Below are 25216 nucleotides of genomic sequence, written 5' to 3' on the forward strand. Positions count from 1 at the left end.
GAGGATGGTTTCAGATCCAAACTAGTTTGGCTCCAGAGTTTGAGGATCAGGCATCCTCCGCCATTACCTGGACAATCGTGGAGTTTCCCCGTGGAGAGCAGCCGATAGAAATAAGCTTGAATCGAGATGGCGGCCAGGTCCCCCTTTTGAAGAAATCCCTGCTTAGTTTCCACGGGCACTCTGTGGACGGAAGCGAAGTGATCAGATTGGAGGAGAAGTCGATACCGAAGGCCTCGAGTTGATTAACGGATGTAAGTAGAATGAGGGAAATGGCAATATAAAAGGGGCGGGATTGTGATTTTTTGAGTAACTGACATTTTTGGGGAGATAAAGGAACACCTATGTAATCCTATTTCAAGGGAGATGTTTCCAATCGGAATATTAAGAGGATACGCACAATCAAGACTGAAAAGTGACATCTTAAACCCTGTACAGGCTAATATAAGTAGAGGATGTGGGACGTATACCCCTCATTATAAATGGTTTAACGCTCACCTGGTATCCACAGGGACATCACTCAGCCTGTTCTGACCTCATGACCTCGATCCCTTCCCCTGAAGTCTACTCGACTGGAGACTGGGCCTGAAACACAGAGTTTAACTCCCTATTGTCTGTGTGCTGTCTGTGTGCTTGAACCCCTTCTTCCCCAGGGTCCAACCCTTCCCTTTGATCCACAGCTCACCTTGTTTTCTTGGATAGTGTACTCTCCATCCTGCTTTCAGCGCAGGGGCGCGTTGATTGGCGCGGACTTGTTGCTGCCTAATTACTTAACTGGCATTAGTCCAACAGGTAAGTATAACAAGTCTTTTGAACAGTTCTCCAACTTAGTTTCTTTCCTTCCTTAGAGGATGGCCTGCATCCGGGGATGGCGGCGTGCTGCTGAGATGAGTAGCTCCGAGGGTGAGCGTGATGCGACCCTTCCGTATTTGTATTGAACCGAGTTCTTTTTCTGTGTCTTTTATGTGCTGCAACGTTTTCAGCGTGGATGCCAGTTATGAAGAAATGTGGTGAGTAAGCGCGGTATGCGGCGTCTCTAGATGTTTCCACGCTAACCTGGAATGTCTTTTCCCTCTTGCAGATGGATGAGAAGTTCCGGAGACAGAGTTCCCCCAGAGCGGCTGGGATTCAGGTAAGCGTTTGAAGCTCGTACAGTCTTTAAAAATAAGCGAAGATTTGCTGAATGCTCGCCAATGCCTTTCTTCTGTCCTTTTCCTTAGAATCGGTGTGCCGGGATTGGAATGGCACCGCCGAAGATGCCCGCAGAACTGAAGATGCGATGAATGATGGACAGAAGCACCGCAAGGTAAGGCTGTTCCTAGCGGTGTTCGTTTTTGCAGGAGCTAAGCGCAGAAGAAAGATGCAGGCCTACTGAGACCGGTCCGAACACGGTGAGTGTCACGCTGCAGTTGCAGAAAACGCAAAGCGTGTTTCTCCACCTGGCCGTGGCTTTAATAGTTTCTGGGTATCCCAGGTGTCTCTGGGCTGAACCACACCCAAAAGGCTAGACTGCACATGCAGTTATGGGAACCAAAATATGTGGGGGCATCCATCTTGTCCCCATCAATGCACTACAAGTCCAATCCCCAATGTTATCCTATGGGAGTGAGTGAGTCTGGTGCCATAACCGCCAAGTCTGACTCCAAGTGGGTCTTTGGAGGGATGGAGAGGCCCTTGAGGGCCATGTAGGTGATCGTGGGCTGGGTTCAGCCCGACATCTTGGAGGGCTGTGGACATGAGGGGCAGGAATCATGACAATGGTTATAAATAAAGGTAAGGTAATCATGGGAGTTATTAATGTACAGGCGTTCTTGTTTTGAGTATTATTTGTTGTGTGAAGTTTTGAAAAGTAATAAACTGTTAAGGTTGGAAGTAACGTTGTTTGAAGTTAAGGTGTAGTAAACGATTGTCACCAAACAGAAGACAGATAGGTTGTTGAAACGAAAGAGGATTGAGCAGCGATTGATGGTGCTTGCTCATATTGGTTGTTTTGAGATGAAGTGGTGGCAGAGTAGTCTTGAGCTAGAGAGTTTAACAAGGATCTGGTAAGTGACAGCCACTGCAGAATGGGTAAAGGGTACAGCTGATAAAATGTTCATGCCATGGATACAAGGGGGAATACTGTGGAAAGCAGCATTACAAAACATGACTACATATGTGCACGCTGCATACACAGGGAAGAAATTATATAAAAGATTGGAAGATTTAGAACTATGGAAAATGTTCCAAGAGGAGAAGAAGGACCCGCCACCAGAGGAGTGGATGCTTAATCAGCATAAAGGGGAGGGCATTGAGCCCTCAGATCCTCTTACTTTGCCCGGGATTAAGAACACAGATACAGACGAGATAGGAATTTATCCATTGAAAGCAATGGGATATAGTAACCCAACATATGAACCCTCCCCACCCGCGCTTACAGTAGGGATGATAGTCCAGAAGAGAGCCAAGAGACGGAAGTCACCTGTAAGTTCATATGAGATAGAAGGAGGTGAGATATTGAATATAACAGTTATAGACCAAGAAATTAAAAGATGGAAAGGAGAAACGGATGAGGCTGACTAGGTATTGCTCGTACAGAATGAATGTAAGGACAGATAAAACTCAAGTTATATGGGAAAAGTATTGCGGAGGATAGGCAAAGAAAAGACAAAGATCAGCAAGAAAAGGAGGACAGGGAACGAGAAAGGAGAGGGAGGATGAGCAAGGAAGGAAAAAGCAGGGATCAACGCGAACATATAGGGATGAAGAGTAAAGAAAATTGGGCACACGAACAAAGGAAGTAAGATAGTTGTAAGAGAAGAAAGAAGAGAACTGAAGAGTTGAAGAAGCACAAAGTGAAGGACAAAAGATTAGCGAAGGAGAGACAAAAATAGACAGGAAGTGAGAAGGGAAGAACTAAGGCAAGATGAATAAAAGGCAAGAAGGGATGCGAGAAAGCAAAGGGAACTGGACGAAGAGATAACAGAATAGAAGCTAGTGAGGTCTGGATGCCAGTCTCATTCTTAAGGAACGAATGAGACCAAGCGAGAAAATACGATGGGATAGAACAAAAGAGTTTCTTCCGATAAAGGTAGTAGTGCTAGAAACACCTAGAGTGGCACTAGAAGAGGAAAGACATTATGCGGAAAATATTGGAGAATGGATCGATAAAATATATCGGCAAATAAGACCGGATAGAGAGTAAGGAACTCGAGGGAGCAGTAGCCGATCAGATACCAAACTACGAGAAGAGAAGGAAAACATTTAGTGACTAACGCAGAGCACTGCCTTTGAGCAGACTAAATTTAGATTTAAATTTCTGTCAGCTGCTCGCGTGAACACGAAAAGTGCTGAGCAATGAAAGGTGATCTCATACAAAAGCAGCTCTTATACAGGCAGTATCTACAGTGATCAAGCATAGCTAGGGGATCGAAAATGAAAACAGGGGTCTCAGGTGTGGTGGTATGACACAGATGTTAAGAACTGATAGCGAACAGGCATGCGAACAGGCATGCGCTATGCAACATAAATGGAGTTTAGTAGGTAGCAAGACTGGTGAATATTACTTCCCGATCACAGTTCAAGGTCAGTGATGCAAAGGTGTGGTGGGGTAAAGTCTAGCATGATGCATGCCAATATGCAATTGATAAAAGCAGAAAAGAGGACCTGAATTGGGAGTAGGCCCCGATATACAGGATCATCAACAAGTGGGTTAGTGGAAATAATGTGCCTGGGGCCACATAAATTAAGTGGTGGTGAGGAGGAGTCTTCATCCACAGGATCACTTCACACAGGAGACAAGGTATTGTGGTGGAGGTGCATTAAAAGACAAAAATAAAGATTGAAGCCGCTGTAACAGTAATGACTGGGGAATAGAACAGTAAACTAGGATCATATGGCGGCAGAGAAGATCATTAATGAAAAACAATCTCTGATCACCTCAATGAAAGTAAGACACTTAGATGGGATTGTGAGAGCTTGTTGCAGGCTGGTTAAAGATGGGATGGCTGGTGCAGGTCAGTTGTGTTCATGGAACAGCGTGGTTTGGAGACTGCAGAGAGATGGTTCAGGGATGGCTGTAGTAGCAGGTGTGCCTTTGACAATATCCTGCATGGTGGCTTGTATTTAGGTTATAAGCCAGCCTCAAGTGTAACCAGTGTCAGTCTTAATATTGGCGAGCCATTACGATACCCATGCAGTACCCCATGACTTCAATTTATTTCTCAAAACACGCACAGGTAGGAGAGTCAGTAGTAAGTAGCCCGGTCTGTTTTGCTCTTGCAGGCCAAAGACTTATTAGAGTTGTACCTGGTCCCAGACATCCTGGAGAGAACTCTAGCACCCAGCACCATATAGGGTAATGTGAGCCCTTGCAGAGGTGAAGTTCTTTGCATCCCACTTGGACAGTGGTGTAGAACAAGAGCTGTTCTGTGGTCCAGTGGGCAAGCTGGTAGAGCAGACTTGTTGATGCTGCAGTGCATATCCCTGTGTCACTGCAGTAGGCCATGAGGTAGACCACTATACGGCTCCTTCGGTGCCCTACCATCCTGGATTTGGAAGCAGGTGGGACCATTGACTTAGACCTGGCCACTGAGTGGCAGCATGCCACTAGCTACGCACTGACCCAGTTGGATCCTGTTCTGTGAAAATGAGCTACCATCTGCTTTGCAACACCTGTGGACCCAACCATGGCTTGGGAATCTTGATGGGCTGCCACAGTTGGGTCTCCTGCTGCCGTTTCAGATGTGAATCCGGTTGTGTTTGTACACCAAGCAATGAACTTTCTGGTCCTTGTAAGATTGAAGCCGCCTGCTCTACAGAAGAGCCCTATCCATGCAGGAGATATTGGGCTCATCACAAATTTGGCAGTACATTATGGGTGGTTATTCCGTTACCAACACTTTTTTGGGTGGCAACAGATTTACTATGCCACTGAATTCAGAGTTTAAAGGATTGACCTCCAGCATATAGCTGGAGGTTAATCCTACACTTCAATGCCAATAATGGACACATTTACTGCAACTGAATTACCACTTGCTGTAAAACCACAAAGATCCCCAAGAGTCCAATGGACTCCAAAAAAAGTGGATCAACACCACTTTAACACCATTATAATCTGGAGGAAAATCCAATGGGCTGAGTGATGGTAACAAGAGTTTGACAGCAAACCAGCGGTGGGGGGGCTAAAAGGGGCGGAGGTTGAAAGAGTGGGAAATCACACATTTGCTGCCATAATCATAAAAAAAGCCCACTATAATTTTTACATTCAGAGTTCTTATCTTGGCTTGTCGTATTAGCAGGTGTTCATTTTTTGTAAACGAGATGGAGCCAATGATCCAGACCCCCACCTTCACTTAATTCTCCACCGTTGGCATGCAACTCCCCTAGCATCTTTGGAAAACACGGATACAGATCCGATATCCATGGGGTAGAGGTGTTCGATGCTGAACACAACCTCATCTGCCCTGGCGTAGAGGTAAACAGTTGAACTGGTCAGCTGTACATTTGGGGGAACAGTAGGCCAAGCCAGGAACATTTTCTTACACAGCAGAAGTCAAGCTTGAACAAATATACGTACCTAAAAAGCATATAGTGCTAGAGTGTGATGAATTGTGGGATTCAGTCACTTTTCCGTGGGGGGGGGGGGGTTTCCCTGTGAAACTAGGGAGGTGAGCCAGCTATGCGATATCCCTCCCTAGGGGGTAGAGATTATCAGTACCTCACCTGGACACACTGCCTTGGGGACAAGGACTCCTGTTCCCATCAGGAACGCTCTACCTAATCGCCTTATAATCTGAAATAACATCTGTTGACAAAGACCATGAAACATCTGAATGTATGCTATGGTTATATGGAAACTGTCCAAGCTGGATGTAAATTAGTCAGCTGGTACTGTGATGAAGAAAACTGGAGTAATAAACAGAAGACAGACACAGAAGGACGATGATACACCAGGAAAGTCCCAGCACAGGGTCAGGTATATGGAAGGGGAGAGGGGAGAGAGAACAAGGAGTTTCAAAATCAGCTGCAGGAGCAACGCTGACTGACACAGGGAGACTCTGCTTCCCAAGCTGGGAGACTCTGCTTCCCAAGCTGGGAGAAAGCTGCAGTGGACAGGTCCATGAGCGGTCTTGTTCGAGAAGCAAGGTAGAGAGCTTACCAACTGGAGTTTAGTCCCAGGAGGGACTCAAGAGGAAGAAGTGGTGGCTGGACCGGGGAGATGGAGAAATTCCTTACCAAAGCAGAAACGGCTTGTATAGAAGCACCCTGGAACGTGCCAAGAGAGGAAGGTGAACCGAGTGGAAGAACCACCCCGAAAACAAGGAAAGGAAAAGAGGTGAACACCATCCTGGTGATGGAGCCCTATTATAAGTATGGTGACAGGGAGAGCGGGAGACCAGGGCAGAAAGGAGAATATAACGATTGGTGAACTCAAACTTGTCCCAGTGAGGGGATTGGAGAAGAAGAGTGGGACAGATCACTGTGGAACAGATACTCATCCCAGTGAGATAAAAACATTTCTGGGTAAATCATACTTGTCCAAGTGCAATGCAGAGGGGTACGAAGAGGTACCATTATCACTGGCAAAGTCATACTTGTCCCAGTGAGATACAAAGTGGTAAAAAGAATACAAATCTTTACTGGGGAGTCCTTACTCGTCCCAGTAATCGACAACAGTGGACGTTGTAGTGTTGACAAAGTCAGCAGAGAATGAAAATTCTAATGAGACGGATGTAATTGATAAGAAAAAGCTTGGACATTGAAAGACAAAATACTTCATAGTTTGTGTGACTAACCAAGTGCATAGAAAGCACAAGTAACAAGAGGAGATCAAATCTATAACCAAGATGTCAAGGCAAGCAAGAGAAGGGAAAGTGCCATTGAACAAATTGTACCACTTGATTAGAGACATTACTATGAACCATTTATGAATACAGTATTGAATAAAGTTGTTGAAAACGCAGCCCAAAGGAGAAGAAAGTGATTCAACTGTGCCTTTGTTCGTTTTGTCTAGTGGTAGGGCCAGACTATTTGTTTATCGATGGTAGACACTTATCTTTGACTCACAGATGACCGATGAACACACTAATCAGTTTTGTTAGGTAGCGAAACCCATAGTTAGAGAAAGTTGGGCATTTTCACCTTTTATTTAATAAACCAAAGTCACAAATGGAAGTAAGTAGCGTCTCCTTCTGACCTACCACAAGAGGTGCATGTTCTTTTGAAGGGCATATGGTCAAAGTGAGAAAATTGTACCATATGTTGTTGCACTTTGTGGGCTGGCGAAGGGTTATGAATAGTGGTGCCAACTGAAGGGCTACAAAAAGAACAAGTTAGTTTACTGTTGTAGCAAGGAGATTTCTTGCACTAGACATTAGAACAAGCGGTAACCATGACCAGAGGGGCCAAACTCTGCACACGCCTGAGAACGGGGATAACCGTGTCATAGCAAGAGACACAGGAGGGGTTAAGACCAGTCAACAGATGTTGCTTCTATGGGACTCTTACATTCTCAAGAGTACAGAGCTCTGCCAGAGAAGAGGTGGTACCCAGGTTTGGTTTTGGAAGTTTAAAAACACACAAATCACTTTTATGCTAGAAATAGTGTGCAGGAAATGTAGCAAGGAGGGAAATCTCACGCATGGGTGCATGTATGGTGCAAGAGGAGCAGGTGGAGGATTAACCCTGGGAAGTGAGGGAAGAGATGAACGATGTGATTGTATCAGTAGCTGAAGAAGGGGATGCACGCTTTGTTAAAGAGTGAATGAGAAGAGGCCAAGTATGTGCTCTGATTCAGACTTTGTTCCATCGCCAGTTTGGCCAATAAAAACATAATGGGCAATATATTGGACCCTTCCAATAATAATTCTGGTGTATGATTGTGGCAAGATTGGTGTATTAAGGTTTTGCATCATGAAGATGAGGTTCAATGGGAGCCTGGCCCCAGGTGAGTTTTACATGGCACCGAGTAGTGAGAGTTGGTTACGGTGCCCAATCGGAAGGCCTTTCAGAATTAAGCTGGAACCCGTAACAGGTGGTTAGTTGATGGGGACATCTGGGATATGCGCCCTAGGTGTTAGTGCTGTAGGGAAGTTGAGGGGTTTAAACATTGTATTCCTTTACAGAAGTGGAACATTGCTAACAGCAATATTGCGCTTGTGTCCTCAATTGGTATCAAGTGTCTATAGGGTCCAAATAGTATAGGTTGTGCTGTACAGATGCAAATGATGGCCTGTTTGGGGTCCGAAGAGAATTATTTAAACATTGTATTCTCTTCTGATCAATTGTGGCTTTCTTCCTTGAAGTAGGCTTTTATTTGACCTATCATAGAATGATCATGTTGGTTAAAAATAAACTAAAAAAAAAGGAGTTCAAGAAGGATGAATCATGGGATGTCAGTGGGCCATGAATGAACATTGTGAAAGTGTTTACACATTAAAAACAGGTATTGCGTCCTGGGGTTTAACCACTTAATTGAAAAAGATGTGCTAAATTTAGAACCCATTTTCGCATAAGTAAAAGATGCTTTGAAAATCTGGTTCTTGAGGTCGGGAACACATCAAATACGCCCCACTTCGTTGATTTTCAATTCTTAACAGCTGTGGTGGGTTGGAAAAGTGACATGTATGAAATAGCAAGCGAAGGCTTAACATTCAAGCCAATTTGCATACCTGCAAAACATGGTTTTCCTGGCTCTGAACTAGACTTGAACTTCCAGTGATGGCTACTGGTTAGTACTGCGCTGTGTGAGACTTGGCTGAACTCGCTAATTCTGCTTTCACATTAAGGGTGGAGGGTTTATTTGAAGCATTTACAAACCACCATAATGTGGTTGTTAAAGTCGCCTTCGTTGAAAGGCAACTTGTAAGAAGCGAACACTGAGAAATTGTCACTTGAATGTCCCTTTACAACTGTCCACTTCGCAAACCCAACAGAAATAGCTGGCATTTATTTTTACGGTTTATAGGATGTCGACAATGAACCTTACCAAGTAGATGTGAAAGACAAGCATAGGCAAAGCCAATTGGTCTGATTTGCAAATGTAGACCGAGACCATTTTATTCTATGGGGTGTTGCAAATATCGGACCCTTTACATTGACAAAACAAGAGATTGGATGTGGCAATGTGTTACAATGATGGAAACGATTGAGCATATGGAAAGGTTTTCATATGGACATCAGGAATAATTATACTAATACATTATCACAAGTGTAACAAATGATGCAAAACAAGAGTAAAAATGCCTCAATGTACCAAACAGCATGAACATAGCAAGCTCTTAATCCTGTCCTCAACTAAAAGTTTCACTTATTCTGAATAATGGAGCAACTCGCATGTCAGGGCCCCTCTGATCTACATTTGCAATAGACCTGGCAGAAACCAAAAGCTCCATTGCCAGACTTAAAAAGGGCATCAAACCCAAGCAACTTGTACATGGAGGGAGTTGGCTAGTTCAGCTCAGATCACAGCAATGCTCGGGATGCAATTTTGAGGTTGGGCTAATGCTCCAATTGCACTAGTCTAAATTTAGCACACTGCATGCTTTTATTAAGAGACGGACAAACACGCAGAAAAAAGTACGACTTTCGAGTCAGTAAAATCACAGGCATACTTGACCTTTTCAACCTGAAGGTAAAGCCAATGTCTCATGATGTTAAGTATCAACTGGCAGCATGTTTGTCTATGTACAGGATCCATGACCGTACTTACCTGCCTTGATTGAAGGCAGACATGTCAAGGCTACGTAGATCACAAACACAAGGGCCATCATATTCTGCTGCAAGAACATTAAGACATAGTATAACAAGGTTTTAATTTGAATGACATTCAATTTTACAGAAGCTGGTAAATACAGCATCAACGATTAAGCAGCTCTACGTTTTTTGCAGATAAATTTCTAAAAGATGATTGAATCTTTATGACATAATGTAACTATGTGGACAAGCCTCTTCGTTTCCTCGTTTTCATCAACTGTTTCTTACAACCTAGATATTGGTAAAGGTACTATTTTTTTACCCTATGAATAATCGCTGCTTTACGACTTTCACAAGTCCACAATTTCTGCACAGAACTTCCTTGCAGCAAAAGACAATGCATGCCTAAGCAAAATTAAAACATGCTCCATGGCTCAATTGTTGCATGAAAAAACATTTCTAGAAATCAAAAGACTTCCATTCAGTGAATTGAAACATCTAGCAAAATGTATGGTCTGCAGTGCAAGTCCAGAAAAAAACGTGATTCAGGGATAACTTACTACAAAAGCTCCATACTGAAAAATCAAATTTACTTTAGCACCTCATAATTGTATCATGGCTCATCCGTTACTCATCCTCGAGATGGCGGAATGAGAGCAGAAGGCTGGTTTGGGCCACCACCCTGCAGGCCAAGAGCTGTAAATGGTGAAGGTTGGAAAGACCAGCTCAGTGAGGTTGATTTTTCCAACCATTCTGCCAAAATTGGAGATCATTTGGTGCTCTCCAGCACCATTTATATCTGGAACCATCAGCAAGTCACTCGCAGCTAAAATGTGTTGATCAGAATTCTTTTGGTTGTACAAGCAGATCTCATTGCTTTCAATGTATACCGTATTCATCCATTCACTGTTTAAATTTGTGCATCAGAGAATGGATATCTAGAAGAGAACTCTGCAAATTAAAATCAAAAATATCGTGCCACCATGTGAAATGCTTACATATGACATCAATGTTCCTGACCGACTATGAACACATTTACATGGTAATTCATAGAAATTAGCGCACAAGTGGCGCACGCGGCTGGCGCAGTGTGTCCGCGTGCGAATCTCTGCGCCAGCCGCGTGCGCTAACATCCATTTCCGCGCACAGCGTATTCATGGATTTTAACATCCAAAACCAGCTGTGGCGCAGCGACCCTGCAGCAGTGCCAGTTTTGCCCCTCGTGCAAAGAAAAGCCATCAAATCCCCAATCCAGCGCAAAGGGCTGCGCTAACCCTGTACCAGTATACAGTGCTGCCACACAGCACACGGGGAACGTGTATTACTGGGGTTCGCGTGAAGTCTCACATGCGATTTGAGCAGGGTACGTGTATTTCAGGGGTGCACGGGAAGTTTTCCACGCGACAGGCCCTGTGCGAGTGGGGTACGTGTATAACTGGGGTTCGCGGGGAGTCCTACATGTGAATTGGCAGTGTGGGTCCTCCCAGGTGTTCCCTCCCTCCACGGCTCCTGCAGGCAGCCCACACCACAGGGGACTACCCTGAACCCCTGGTCATGTCCCGCAGGCAGCCTATCCACCATGGGCATGCCCCCCCCAGCCAAGCCACATGTCAGCTTGCACCACTGATCAACAACTCATGTCCCCTTGCACCCCCAGCAGTCATGGGCACCTGCCAGGAGGCCCCACCCATGTCTCCCTGCGCCCCCACCCACCAGCAGTCAGGGGCACCTGCCAGCAGGCCCCAGCCCATGTCCCCCTGCACCTCCACCCCCCAGCAGTGCGGGGCACCTGCCAGCAGGCCCCCACCCCATGTCCCCCAGCACCCCCAGCAGTGCGGGGCACCTGCCAGCAGGCTCCCACCCATGTCCCCCTGCACCCCCAGCAGTGCTCACTTCACGCCACCCCCATTCTTTAGACGCAATGATTTCCCAATCCACCCACTCCACACTGAACTGACATGCCTATCAAGACACAAACCACAAGTCAACTATCTACATCAACACATGTCCATCACACACATACACTGGTTGGCATGGACTGTGTAAATCCATATTTTCACATGCATCAACCCAATGAGGGAATCCCACACATGGAACTAAAATTCGAAAATGTATTATGTACATAAATAAATTTAAAGAAAGCATACCAAAATAGCAAAAATGAAAAGCATGTGCAAAAGATGAGTGAATGAAAATCATAACCAATCCAAAAAAAATTGCAAGAAAAACAGTCCAAACTCTCCCTCCACCAATGCAAATCCAAAGGAAAGGAAAATCCATTGCTTCATGTCCATGATGAAAAAAAACAAAAAAAACAAAAAAAAAATTCAAATGAATCCATAGTCCAACTATTTACAATCCAATGTGGAAAAAAAAATATATTAATCCATGTGCAAACTCCAAAAGAAATTCAAATAAATCCATTGTTGGAGTATGAAAAGGGTGCATGAGCCCAACCAAACAAATGAAACCTATTTAACAAACTACATAAAAATACAACTATACAAATGTGCGGCATTGTCCATTCACCACAAATAAAAGGAAAACGAAAAGGAAACCATTTACAATGGCAGCGGGCTAGTCCCACGGCTCATGTCCCGATTTCACGGGCCAGGGCATCATCGAACTTCTGCTCGATGTCCCGGAGGCTGTCCTCTTCCATGGCCCCGAGGGTTCGCAAGGACGACGACATCTGGCCCTCCAGGTCCCTGCGAATTGCCTCACGGTACTCGGCCCGCCTCCGAGCCCTACGCATGAGTTCTGCGTCCTGACCATCGTGAGCAGTGACTCTTCCGCCCGCTGCCGCTCTGCATCTACAGCATGGCCCAACCGCTGCCACACGGAAGACACTTCCAGTCCTGGGTCCTCCTGCCCTCTGGCCGATGGCCTGCCCCTCCGATGTTGAAGGCCCCGAGCCATTATGGCTCCCACCTTGTTGCTGCTGATGCTGTGCCTGTGCCCTGGCTCTTGCTGCCTGCATGTCCTCCTCCGGCTGGGGTGCAGTTGTCGAGGTGGCCACCCCTGCTGGACGTCCGACTCCCGACTGTGGCAGGGATCTTTCCTCCACCAGCCTGGCCGCAGGGTCAGAGGCAGCTCCACATGGTACCCAGGTGATACATGGGTGGGAAGATGGCCTGGAGGACTGGCGCATAGGGGGTTCAGGTGAGGGGGTCGGAACAAGGTCCAGCAAACGGAGGAATCCGCCCCTGGAGACCAGTCCCAGTAGGTCAACGCGGCCAACGAGACATTCGAGATGACATGCAGTGTCCTCACGAAAACACTGCAGATCACCTTGCTTGCCCAGTTGACGCAACGCCGTCCCACTCAGGACAGGCTCAACCTGGTCCAAGATAGCCATGTCCGCAAGGAGGGGAAGGCCAGTTGTTGTATGCGGGTCTGGACGTAGGCATCCCTGCTGGTGCAGGATGATGCAGTCACAGGATCGGGGACAGGATTACACACAGGCACCTCCGCAGCGGCCTGTGCTGCCTCCTGTCCCAGGCCCTGCACCACTAGCACCAGTGGAATCCCCACCTCCAGACCCCGTGTCCCTCCCTTCCACGGCCTCCTCCTCCACCGAACCCCCCCCACCAACCTGGATGACTCCGTGCCATCTTCCTGCATCGGACCATGTGGGGTCTCAGCTGCCCCTTCTGCTGCCGAGGAGTCCAACTCCGACCTCTGCCTCTTGGACCTACCCTCGGCGGCTGTGGCCTGGGATGCAGCACCGGACTCCTCACTCCCTGATGAGATGACAACTTGGGAGGGGAGCCGGGCCTTGCATCTCCGGCTGGTGTTGCGATCCCTGCCGCTGTGCTCCACAGCACCCTCTCCATCAGTTGACGCTGCAGACAGGGAGAGAAAGAACACAGGCATCAGGGCACTGTACAATGGATTGATACACACATGACAGTTGCACATGAGTGGTAGTGTCAAATTTCAGACATGGCATCACAATCCCCAACACACATGTCATTTCAACTCACATGAGCAATTCCACAGCCATATCGCACCAGCCAGCACCATCCATACACATACGACAGCATGAGCATCCGAAGGTGAGCCCGACGTCACATGAAACACGGGAAGTGCACAACACATGCACACACGCCACCACACTTAAATGCATGTGTACATGTCCACCAACTGTCACAGTGATGAGATCGCCATCCATGTCACATCTGGCATTCAGCCTTCTACATGTCAGTGTCGCATGCATCCAAGTTGCATCACAGTTGCACACTTGTCAAATACACACACATGCACACAGTGCAGATCCATGCAGCAGGAACCACCATCCATGTGTGACCAACCATGCCAATGTACATACACAATTTCAAACGTGTGCTCCCACATCTGCATTTGGCCTGCATGCTTACCCACACATACACCACCATCCATTTGTCTCACACATGAGAGGACTTGCATGTGTCAGCATCACCCCCCTGTACATACACAACCATACAAAAACACATGTGCAACCTGCCCACTACAGGCACACCACAACACGCACAGCGCACAATCAGTATGCATGTACACTTACCGCTCGACTCCAGGCGGGTCTGCCTCTCAAGGACCTGGAGCGCCGGGCATATGCGTTCCAGGACCGTCATTTGGTGTTCCGACAGGCGGCCCCGGCGCCCCTTAGCATCCGCTGCCATCAAGAGGCGCCGGCCCTTGTTGAGGGTCCTGGACCTGAAGTCCTCCCAGTGCTTCTTGACATGTAAGTCGCGGACTGCCACCCCCTCCGCGTTGATGGCAGTCACGATGTCCATCCAGATCCTGGTCCGTCATTCCTTGTCGGCGCGCAAACCTCCGAAGAGGGCATCATACTGCCCCAGGACTTGCTCCACCAGGACACCAACTTTGGTGGCAGTGAAGCTGGTGGCCCTCTGCCTCTCTGGCTGGGGGTTGCCAGTGGTGCCAGATGTGCCGGCATGGCAACCCCAGAGGCAGGAGTGGGTGGGCAACTGGGTCCTGGGGCTGGGGCTGGGCTGTGAAGCGATGGTATACCAGTGGGGAGTCTTTGGTTCCAGCAGGGGTGGTCACAGCAACTGCACCCCTGGCTGATGTGCAGGCAGCAAATAGCAGGGCACGTGGGCAGCAGGCAGTCAGGTAGCAGCAGATGGCAGGTGGGAGCGTGCTCGGGGGGGGGGGGCAGTAATTCGGCCTTCTGGGTAGGAGCGTGGTCTTCCGTGTGTTGTTGCATAGCCAGCTTGATACGGAGTGATTTGGCATGTGAAAGTCTTGCACGTCTGCGTGTAATTTGAGGAAAGGCCCTTAATGCGTAAGCGCGTCAGCACACGTACCGGTTTCATTGGACCAAAGGCCCTCAGCGCGTAAGCGCGTCTGTGACGTGACGCATGCGCGCGTTTCCCTCATAGCACGTGATGACAGAGCCCACGTGGAAAAACTGCTCGTCCGAGTGTCATCGCGTGTAATTGGAGGAAAGGGCCCGCGTACATGCGTATGTGACGTGTACGTGTGGGCCGGTTTAAAAGCTGCGTGTAGGACGCCATTTCCTTGTATGTGCTTTTAGTAGAGAGCGAGTGGGTGAAATCTGTACTTCTTGTCGGTTCACACACGATTACTTCACAGCGTTTCTAGTTCGTACTCCCTGTTACCTCTGACAGCTTTCATTTTTCTTCAGTTTTTGGGCCCGTTTCCTCAGACAGCGTACAATTCTTTTGGTGGGGGTGTTGCCAATGCGCACACGCGCTTCTTTTTCACGTTCTTTTTCCAGGCAGAGGGTGAGTTGCGCACGTATTTACCAACTGTGCTTGCCCCGTGTGTCGCGTACCCCTTCAGAGGTCATTGTAGGCTGCGTTTATTACGCGTATGCTTATTTTTGTGTTTCTGGGTGCCACAGCGTAGTGCGGGTTAATTTTTCCATGCACGTTAGTTTTTGGGCTGACTGTGCGTTGCGTGACCTGTCATCTTCCCCCAGGGGGTCACAGACAGCTTTGTTAGAGCACTAGGGTACGAATTCCATCTAGTACCCTACCCCTTTGACCCCCAATTGCCCAGGACAATAGTTTACTGCTCCTCCCATACGCACAACATCAGTGCCATGGTTGGGAGGCGACCAAGCAGTAAGGGAGGCAAAGGTGGCCGACCTTCAAAAGGTGGATGTGGTGGGCGCGGTAGGGGACGTGGCCAGGATTTGCAGGGTGCCCCTATACCCCCATGTGTGGAGGGCCTATCAGGGACACCCATGCCCCTCCCCCCCCATGGGGAGAGAAACGTGGCTGAGACCATCCCAGCTCAGCCCTTGTTGGACCAGCCCATTGTGGCACCTGACCAGGCACAGGGTGACTCCCAGGCTGACTTCCAGGTCAGCAAGTCTAGGCCATGTGTGGTGGCACAAGTTGTTGTCACCAAGCCACGTGGATCTGGGGCAGCTATGTCATCTGCTGCCCCAAGTAGGCAGGGTGGGGCGGCTGCAGGGGCAGCTGCAGCTCCATCCGCCCCAGCTCTGACTCTCCCAGCCAGGACAGTGTCGGTCCAGGTCCATCAAACTGACGTTCCCCCTGCCAACAACACCTTGCAACCAATGCCTGCACCAAAACCTATGGTCATTGTGCATTGCCACACTCACTACTACCCAGTCCACCGGTGCTTCTGCCCCTACTGACCAGAGCAGCGTAAGCCACTCTGGCTCCGCTCCACCTTCAAAAAAGAGGAAGAAGGGTGCTCTGGCACAACAGGCTTAGACCCCAGACATGGCTACACACTCTGGCACGTCAAGGAAGCCTAGTTTTAATGACCCGGAACTTGATGCACTTGTGACCTATGTGTCAGCACATAGCCGCAAAATGTTGGTGACTCCAGGGTGCAAGACCACACCTGGTCAACGTAGGGCACACTGGCAGACCATCGCGGACCGCATAAGTGCCCTTGGATTTGTGAGGCGCACAGCTGATGATTGCTACAAGCAGTGGAATGACCTGAAACGCAGAGCAAAGAACAAGCTGGCCTCAAATCATGCCGCTACTCTGGTGACTGCCGGTGGGTCTCCACCAGAGGTCAACAAACTCACTGAACATGAGTCTGTTGCTGGGGCCTTCGTCAAAGAGGAACAGATCCAAAGTGTGGGAGAGCTACCCGATTAAGACGCATTGTCCGGTGAGTGCCCATGCATGTGTGTGTAATCCATGTGTATGTTGTTTGGGTGACGGGTTCTGATTTGAGTGCCAGGTGAGAGTGTGCGCCTGAGTGGTATGGGTCACCCATGTGCTTCATCCAAAACATTCAGCGGCCTTGGATTTGGGTTTGACAGTATCCCTTCTGGCCACAGTAGTAATTTAGCGCAACATTACGGCAGTTGCCCTTGAAGTGGCATCTTGCAACAACATTGTTTGAATTTTTCAGTGTTCGTTCAGGCTGATTATTTCAATTCTCCCACTTTTGCTACGCATTCCTCAGACCTATTGTCACATTTGTGACATGCTTCTGTCATTGATTAACCCCACATGTCTTACCTTGTTAGGTGAATAATTTGACCATTCAGGCTGATTGAGTATTGGCCTCATCACATACATTTTTGGGGCCTGTTTGAATGTGGAACATGATAGTTGTTCCCCGTCATGTTGAAGTGCACAACCATTGATGTCTACATCGGCCTGCAATCACTGTATTTTTGTACACTGGATGTGTTCCAGTGTGTGGCACATGCATATTTTGTCACACTATGTAGCATTTTTCATCTCATCATGTCCATCTCACATGGATGGCTGACAGTACTCATTCACTGACATATGGATGTACTTGTGGAATGTACCATGGCTATGGTACATGCCATATGTGTGATGGAATGTGTCATGTATGTGTATTGGACATGCCACTCACAGGCCAATGTATGATGTCAGTGCTACCCAGCATGCAGCAAATGTGTTGCTCTTCCATCTTGGTGTCACAAGTGTCTGCCTTTTGCCTCCCCTTCAAACTCTGTGACAGAGCATGCATGGGAGGGTTATAGTCATGTGGGACATGTGTAAATCATGTACTGTTCTGTAGCTTGTCAGGCCTATTTGTGTGCTATGGTGCTAATGCCAGTTTCCATTTTTTGTCCTTCACGTTTTTTGCAGGGGATGACGCACTTGATGCTGTTGAGGGGATGGTGCAGACCCAGGAGGATTCTCAGGCACAACCGGGCACCAGTGGGGGGAGGTGGTGTGGTGGGCGAGAACCCAATCTTGCTGCAAACCATTCTGTCCAGGATGTCTCTGGGTGCACCTCCCCAGACCTCTATTCAGGTGCTGATTCGGATGATGAGACCTATGTGCCGTTGCAGGTTAAGTGTTTCTGGCAGGGATTCTGTTCTGTCCAACCCACCTGCACCAGGGGTAGAACCCTCTATGGGGATGTCAGTGTTGGTAAATCCACCTTTGGCGGTTACGGGTGCAGAGTCGCTCCACAACATCTGATCCTGTTCCTGGGCCAGCAGATCAGAGGGGGAATGCAGTCCTGCAGCCTCAGGCAGTGCCGGCACAGATCGCCTTGCCCCAAGCAGGTGTGGTGCCTGCCGACGCGGTGGCCGTACACCACCAGGCAATATCGTATGGGAACAATCCATGTACAGTATGGCAACCCAACAGGCAGCATCAGTTGAGATGATGGCTCAAGCAATGGAGAGGGTGGCCACTTCCATTGTCCCCCCTGAAAGGCAGATGGAGCAACTACAGCAAGCAACAGACTCCATTTGCCAATCACACAGGGAAGACATGTTGGCGTCCAACAGGGACCGACAGGCGGCACTGGAGACTCTATGCCAATCCATCTCAATAGAGTCCAAGGCCCACAGGGAAGAAATCCATAAACTCAGGGAGACTCTTCTTGACCTTGAGGCTTCCACTAATTTCAGGACAGAACAGCAGCTGGAGCGGCTCACACGTTCCCCCTCAGCTGAGATGCAGGCAACACGTGAGGAGATCCGGACATCACGGGAGGCCATGCGTGCAGAAATGCATGCAACCCGTGAGGTGGTGCATGGGGATCTCTGCACTTTAATCCTCCAGAATCAGACCTTCAACACCCACATGCTTGCTGCCATGGAGGACCATACCAGGGCTTTGCGTGGGCTGCCTCCCATAGCAGGCCATGAGCCCATGGAGGTGTTTCCCCCCCCCCCCACATCCACACAGGTGGCTGTTGGTGCGCACCCTGTCCTCGGACCTCCTGGGTGGCCTCCCCCATATCCCCCCACATGGCCATTTTTTGATTTTTTTAATTTGTTTTACAGTGTGTTGCCTTGTGGCTCCCGTGGGCATCCACTGTATTCCAGCTGGGCACATGCAGGCTTGTCCTGAGTTTGGGTTAGATGCTTGGGTTCATGAGACACACCCCCCTCCTGCTTCCCGTTTCCATGGGCTTGCAAAGGGTGTGCCCAAGTGACAGTGAATTACACAATGACGTCGGACTACCATGAGCTGTGTGGGGAGTCTGTAGTGAATACTGTGTATACATTCCTAGTGGATATTGTTGTTGTATTGTGCACTGCATGGTGTATTGATTTGTGCTTGTGCTTCCATGTCTCCCTCCAAATTTGCAGGTGCATTCCTCATGTCTTCACAAGGCCATCTACTTTGGAGATGGAGTTCATGTTCTATGCAGTACACTAACAGATTTGTAAGGCTGCAACACTACAGATGGTGGCATATTCAGGTTGTAAGACTACGACTACTTTAACTTAGTACTGTCATGTTTTTTCCACGTTTGAGGTTGTGTTGCTGCATTGTATTGTTGGTAAGTATTTGTTCATGTGTGTTAGTTCTACATTACTGGTAGCATATTGTGTGTGGCCAGTTTCAATTAGGGACAGTGACTTTGTGACACTTGTCAGGTTTTGGTGATTGCTTGGTTTGCTTTCACATAGCATGACATGCCATGGTGCGTTGGGTGGCGGAGCTGGGGTGGGGGGTTGGGAGACATGGTGCTGTTGTCATGTTGTATTTTGCAAGGGGGTCATGAATTTAGCAGCACAGAAGTGTCTTTTGATGACAGCATTGGTGGCGTTTGTGTAGGTAGGGATGCACACAATGTAACTTCCAGGTGACCAATCTCAGGCTGGTATGGTTGTGACAGTTGACTGTCCCTTACGTCATCATTGATTGTCAGCTGGTATGTGCCATGGCTGTGTGCACTCCACAGGGGTGTGATTGATTTTAGGTGAAGTAATTAGCCACCAGCTGCGTACGGGCTGCCTCACCCCATGCCCTTTCCCCTCCCATGCGCAGCGGGCGTGCATGTGGTTGGGGATGTGGGGCACCACCATGTACACCGGCAGGCCCTGGCATGTTGCAATGTTGTGCAGGACACATGCTGCCACTATGATCCTGCACACTACTGGGGGGAGCGTATAACAGCTGCCGCCCAGAATGGTCAAGGGAGTGAAAGCGTGACTTGAGCACTCCGAATGTGCACCCCACTATGCCCCGGGTTGCAATATGGGCTGTGTTGTATCTTGCCTCGGGTGGCGTGGGGTTTCGAATTGGCGTCATCATGTGGGTGCTCAGAGGGTAGGCACTGTCGCCTGGGGAGGTGGTGATGGGTATCATTGGTGGGGTTGTGACATTACTCAGTATCTGACATGCATGCATGTGCTGTGGCATTTTCTAGGTCCCAGTTTAGGGTTGACATTCTGTAAATGAAACTCTCGTGGGTGGACCCTGAATAGTTGGCATATACTGAGGCGATGATTCCCTTGGCATCACATACTACCGGGACGTTGATGGAATGCCAGTGCTTGCGGTTTCTCTAGATGTGCTCAGATGCCCTGGGAGGACGTAGAGCCACATGGGTGCAGTCAATGGCACCTAGCACTTTGGAGAAGTGTGCCACCCCGTAAAAATCCTGGACGACAGCCTGCCTTTTGGCAGGTGTTCTGGGCAGGTATATGTGCCTGCTGACTGATGGGCGTGCAGTCATAATGCCCAACACCTGGTGCAGGCAGCGTGACCTTTGACACCCCCCTACCCCCCACTATGGCACTTGTCCACTGAAATGATCCAGTGGCAAAGAAGTGCAGTACATGGTCCTCATCCTGGCATCTGCTTGTTTGCGTGCACTTTTATTTTTTGCGGGTCCACATACACCTGCTTCCTGCTGGCGTACGTGTTTCCGGATTAGCGTGACTTTTTTGGCACATGCGTTAGCCCCGTTCGATTCCATGAATACGTGTTGTAGGCGAGCGTGTGGGCGTTCCACGCACTTGCCTCCTGTACTTCCCCCGTGACGCCCACATTTTCACACGTTGCTCCCCATTCCACATGTCACGCCCCACGTTACGCCTACTTTTGTTGTGTTCGCCACACTATGTGCGCTTACCGCACGCCGTTTGAAGGCGTGTGCGCCAGCGTGTGCCGAACAGGCTTTTGTCGCACATCCATGGATTTCCACACGCACAGACTTCCATGAATCGCTGTGCGTGGGTTTTTCTGCGATTTTCGCACTGGCACTGCGATTCGCACGCTTGCGCTGAAATTTTCGGCACACATTAATTCCATGAATCGGCCTCTTAATAGCTCTGCCAGCCTTCTAATCATATTGCTTTCTTCTCAAAAAGATGGAAGCTGTATTATTGTGCAGAGGTTTTAAAATAAAATGTGCGCGTTCCAGGATTCTCATTTGGCAGGAAAAGTAAATATCAATCAGGATGTGCAGTTCTTTAGAACCATGGTCCAAAATGCCAACTGTTTGGAGGTGGGTGCCCACAAGAAATATACGATATAGCCGCCATACTTTGATTGCTCAATGTATTACATTTGGAGGTCAGTCTTCTAACAGTTGGATTGGCTTACATCGTTGATCAACAGATGCACTCTGTCAACCCAGCAGCTTGCAATTTTGCTTCATCCTGTCCAGTAGTCAACACCATCCCCTCAACCACCCAGCATACTTTAGTGTTGCTGCATTAACCGTCTTCCTGCATGTGTGGGTGCTCTTGTGAGGCTTCCATGCTTACCCTCTGGTCTTCAGTGTATACACTTGCATGTGATGCTAAATCCCTGGTCGATAAGGTGGATGAAAAGAAATCTGGCACCTTAGCTCAAGGGGGAGGTTGGTTGGAGAATTTCAGGCGTGTACACTCCGACGGCAAGGCCAAACTGAGTGCCTGAGCGAGTTCCAATACACAAGTAATAGCGCTTAGAAAGCACAGGAGAAGCTCACATCCTACCATGACAAAATCCATCCCAATTCACATGGCAAAGAACTGGGAGGAACCAAAAGGCATAATTGTACAGGGTGGCAGACCATTACAGCACAAGCAATTACAGAGCTTGGAGGTGAAAAATGCGAATACACAATAAAAGTACTACAAATGATGAAAAATTGTAACCTTCACACCGAAGGACCATGATCAACATCTAAAACTTTAACAGAGACAAAATGTAGATGAGGCAAAGCAGCAAGGGATGGTTAACGGCTAACTGCTTCAAAATAAAGTCAGATTGTACAAGGTCCCTGAAGGAAAAGTTTAAAATGATATCAACATGGCAAGTGCTAGAGTAGCAGCTAGTGGCCTGCAGAACTGCCATGTAAGAATTGTTCATTTTATAGGACAGCCCCTTTTGATGAAGCGATAAAGTTAGGGTGACTAACAGCCTTAATTATATGAAGGCCAAGACGCAAGTAGAACTGTAAAATGGGTAAAGCACACCAGTATAGAGGGACAATGGTAGGATGAGGGCACAGACTCCACCACAGAAGTGAAGGAGAGTGCCTTTATTTTGGAAGGACATGGCCTCTAGCGCAACCAGACTCCCCTGTGGATGGGATGACAACAACCATCACCTTTTCTTTGTGTGGTAGGAGTATCCTTGTGTTGCCTTTAGTGAATATGTAGGACTGCTAACCACATATGCCAATATGCATTTGAAAACATTTTATTTATACACAGGAGGAACACTGTTCTTTTGATCACAAAAGAACATGCAATAGATAAGAAATCAGATTTGACAGGAAACAACAAGCTTCGCACAATGGGGTGAGTTTGAGGGACATAACCAGGTTGTGGAGTAAATGAACAGTCACCCGGGACAATACATAAGTGGACATGCATAGAGGAAGGAAAATCAACACTGGACATCAAGTGCAGGTAGGCAGTACGGCCAGCTGTGCTCAGGATGGGCCACGATGGGTGGAGAGTGGAGGCATATGAAGTGAGGGACAGAGGCAGGTTAGGTGCGAGAGCAAAAAATAAAAGGCATATGCAACAGTTTAGGAGGGCAACTGAGGTGAGGAGGTATGCTTTTAGTTTGTTTTTGAACAAATTAATGTTGACCGATCCTCAGATGCCCAGGGGAAGAAAATTCCATGCAAGTGGAGCAAGAAGATAGATAGAGCGAAAGCACAGAACGGGAAGGCACCACAGAAATAGTTGAGGAGACAGTAGAGATTACGAAAAGGCTTGTTGAGTTGGATAGTTAGTGGTGCCTTACTATGGATAGATTTATGAACCAGGAGAAGACATTTAAATATGTCCCCCGTTTTGCATTGTCAGCCACCCAGCTTGGTGACAATACGAGGCAGTAGCTGTGAAGTGAGAGCTCAAAGAGTCCTGGTAGCAAAGTTAATGATCTTGTCGAGGGAACAAAAAAAACAGTTGGTGAGACTAAAGGAGGATGCTGGCATAGTAGTCCAGTTTAGAGAAGACAAGCGTGGTTACGAGATGCTTGGCGATGTTGAAAGGAATGAGGTGCCGATTTCCCCAATATTTAGAAGGTGAAGGTGAGCTGCTCTTTCAGTTTCGGAGATGAAAGTAGAGTAGGTGTTGAGAAAGTTCATAGAGGACACATAGGTTTCTAGCTGAAGAGTAGGGAAGAGCCTCAGGTTGGAACTGGATAGTCAGAGGAAGAGATGAGGGAGAACTTTTGGCAAAGAAAAAGCAGCACATCTGTTTGGGTAGTGTTTAACACCAGAGAGTGCAAAGCCATCCAATATTCAGTGGTAGAGGTGCAGTTGGACATTTTGATAGAGAGATCCGAGGAGAGTTCAGGAAAAGAGAAGATTTAGGTGTCATCCAAGAAGAGTTGGTATGAGAACCCAAAGGAGGAGATTAGTGCCGCAGAGGTTTATAGTATAAAGAGGAGCGGACCCAAGACAAATCCTTGCAGAACATCAATAGTGAGAGGAGTGAGTTAAGGAGTATTATTGATCCAGGATACAGAATCGAGGAGAGGTGCAAGGTAGGATTGAATCTAGGCAAGGGCTCGATAGTGAATCCCAAGAAGAAAGTATTAAGGAGATCCGAGTAATCGACAAGCAGCAGACCTGTTAACTGAGAATTCGGATAGAGGATAGGTTGGAGTGCTTAGCAGAGGTGATTAGGTTGGACACACTCATGAGAGCAGTTTCCGTGGAGTGACGGGAGCAGAAACCTGTTTGTATGGGGGTCTCAAAGGTTGTGGATGTCTACGAAATTGGTAAGAAGGTTAAACACAACCCTTTTGAGCACTTTAGTGCGGAAGGAGAGACACTGGGTGAACGTTAGCTGGTAGGTTCGGGTCAGCCCCTTGCTTTAACAGAAGGAGGACCATGGACGTTTTGAATACAGAGGGAAAGCATGCAGAGTTGAAGGACAGAATTAAGAGTTCTGTGAGGCAAGAGGCCACTAGGGGCAATAGCCTTGACTAGCTGAGGAGCAATAGGGTCTGATGGGGCACAAACGGGATTAGCCTTCACCAATAGAGATATCATAAGTGTGACTAAATTGGGAGATAGGATGATGGTAGAATAGGCATATTGTAAAATGCAGGAGGTGGTGTGAAAAAGGTCAGGAAAGAGTCTACTTTTGGAAAGGTTTGCAGCTAAGTATTCAGCTAGGACATTAGCTGCGAGAGTGGAGTTGATAGTCAGACTTGGGAGGAGTTAGTTTAGTGCCTTGTAGCCAGCAAGAATAGTTCGAGTGAGTCAATGAGGGTTAGGTAGAATTCCCTTTTCACCATCAAGAGTGGACTTGAGAGAGAACAGGGAAGAGAGGTAGAGTTGCAGGCCCTCATGCGTGTGGATATGCCTCGATTTGCACAGAGGTTCTGTGCGGAGAGAGCGTATGAATGGGATGATCCATGGTTGAGGATGCCGAGACATAAGGGTGAAAGTAAGTAGTGGAAAGTGAGAAGAGAATGAGTCGTACAGTAGGGATTGGAAGCTGGAGAAGGCAGTGTTGGTAGAAGATGCATCGGGTGGGAAGGAAGAGAGTGAATTGTAAATCTGAGAGAAAGTGGGCATAGCGGGAGTTTAAATTTCCTTTTACTTAAAGGTGAAGCAAGTGGTGAAGAAAGGTCAGAGGGTGGTGGAAACAATTGAGAGATCAGATATGGATGTGACAGTAGTATTAGTGGCAGAGAGAGGTGGAGATGAATAAAGAAATCTAAGAGTTACCTTGTGTGGGTAGATAAGTAGATTATAGAGAGGAGAGCATGATACTAAGAAAAGCAGTTGGAGGGGGAAGTTAACTAGATTATCAAATAATGGTCCAGTAGGACCAGGACAGTGACAGATGGAGAGAATGAACCGAGTCAGGCAGAGCAATAGTAGAGATGGT

The 25216-nt window shown here is 47.9% G+C and overlaps 1 protein-coding gene across 6 annotated transcripts in view; it reads right to left on the reverse strand.

The window, feature by feature from the left end:
- Window positions 1–25216, reverse strand: part of LOC138526332 (interleukin-1 receptor type 1-like) — a 309422-nt gene that overhangs the window by 234099 nt on the left and 50107 nt on the right. For 4 of the 6 annotated variants that reach the window (XM_069636943.1, XM_069636944.1, XM_069636945.1 and 1 more), the window contains one exon: window positions 9689–9755. In XM_069636943.1, coding sequence (XP_069493044.1) covers window positions 9689–9749 — 61 coding nt within the window. In that variant the 5' untranslated portion in view covers window positions 9750–9755. The remainder of the gene's footprint in view (window positions 1–9688; window positions 9756–25216) is intronic. The other 2 variants (XM_069636941.1, XM_069636942.1) reach the window with 1 other exon arrangement.

Source organism: Ambystoma mexicanum, chromosome 7p, assembly GCF_040938575.1.
Source record: "Ambystoma mexicanum isolate Mex_15411 chromosome 7p, UKY_AmexF1_1, whole genome shotgun sequence".
NCBI lineage: Eukaryota > Metazoa > Chordata > Amphibia > Caudata > Ambystomatidae > Ambystoma > Ambystoma mexicanum.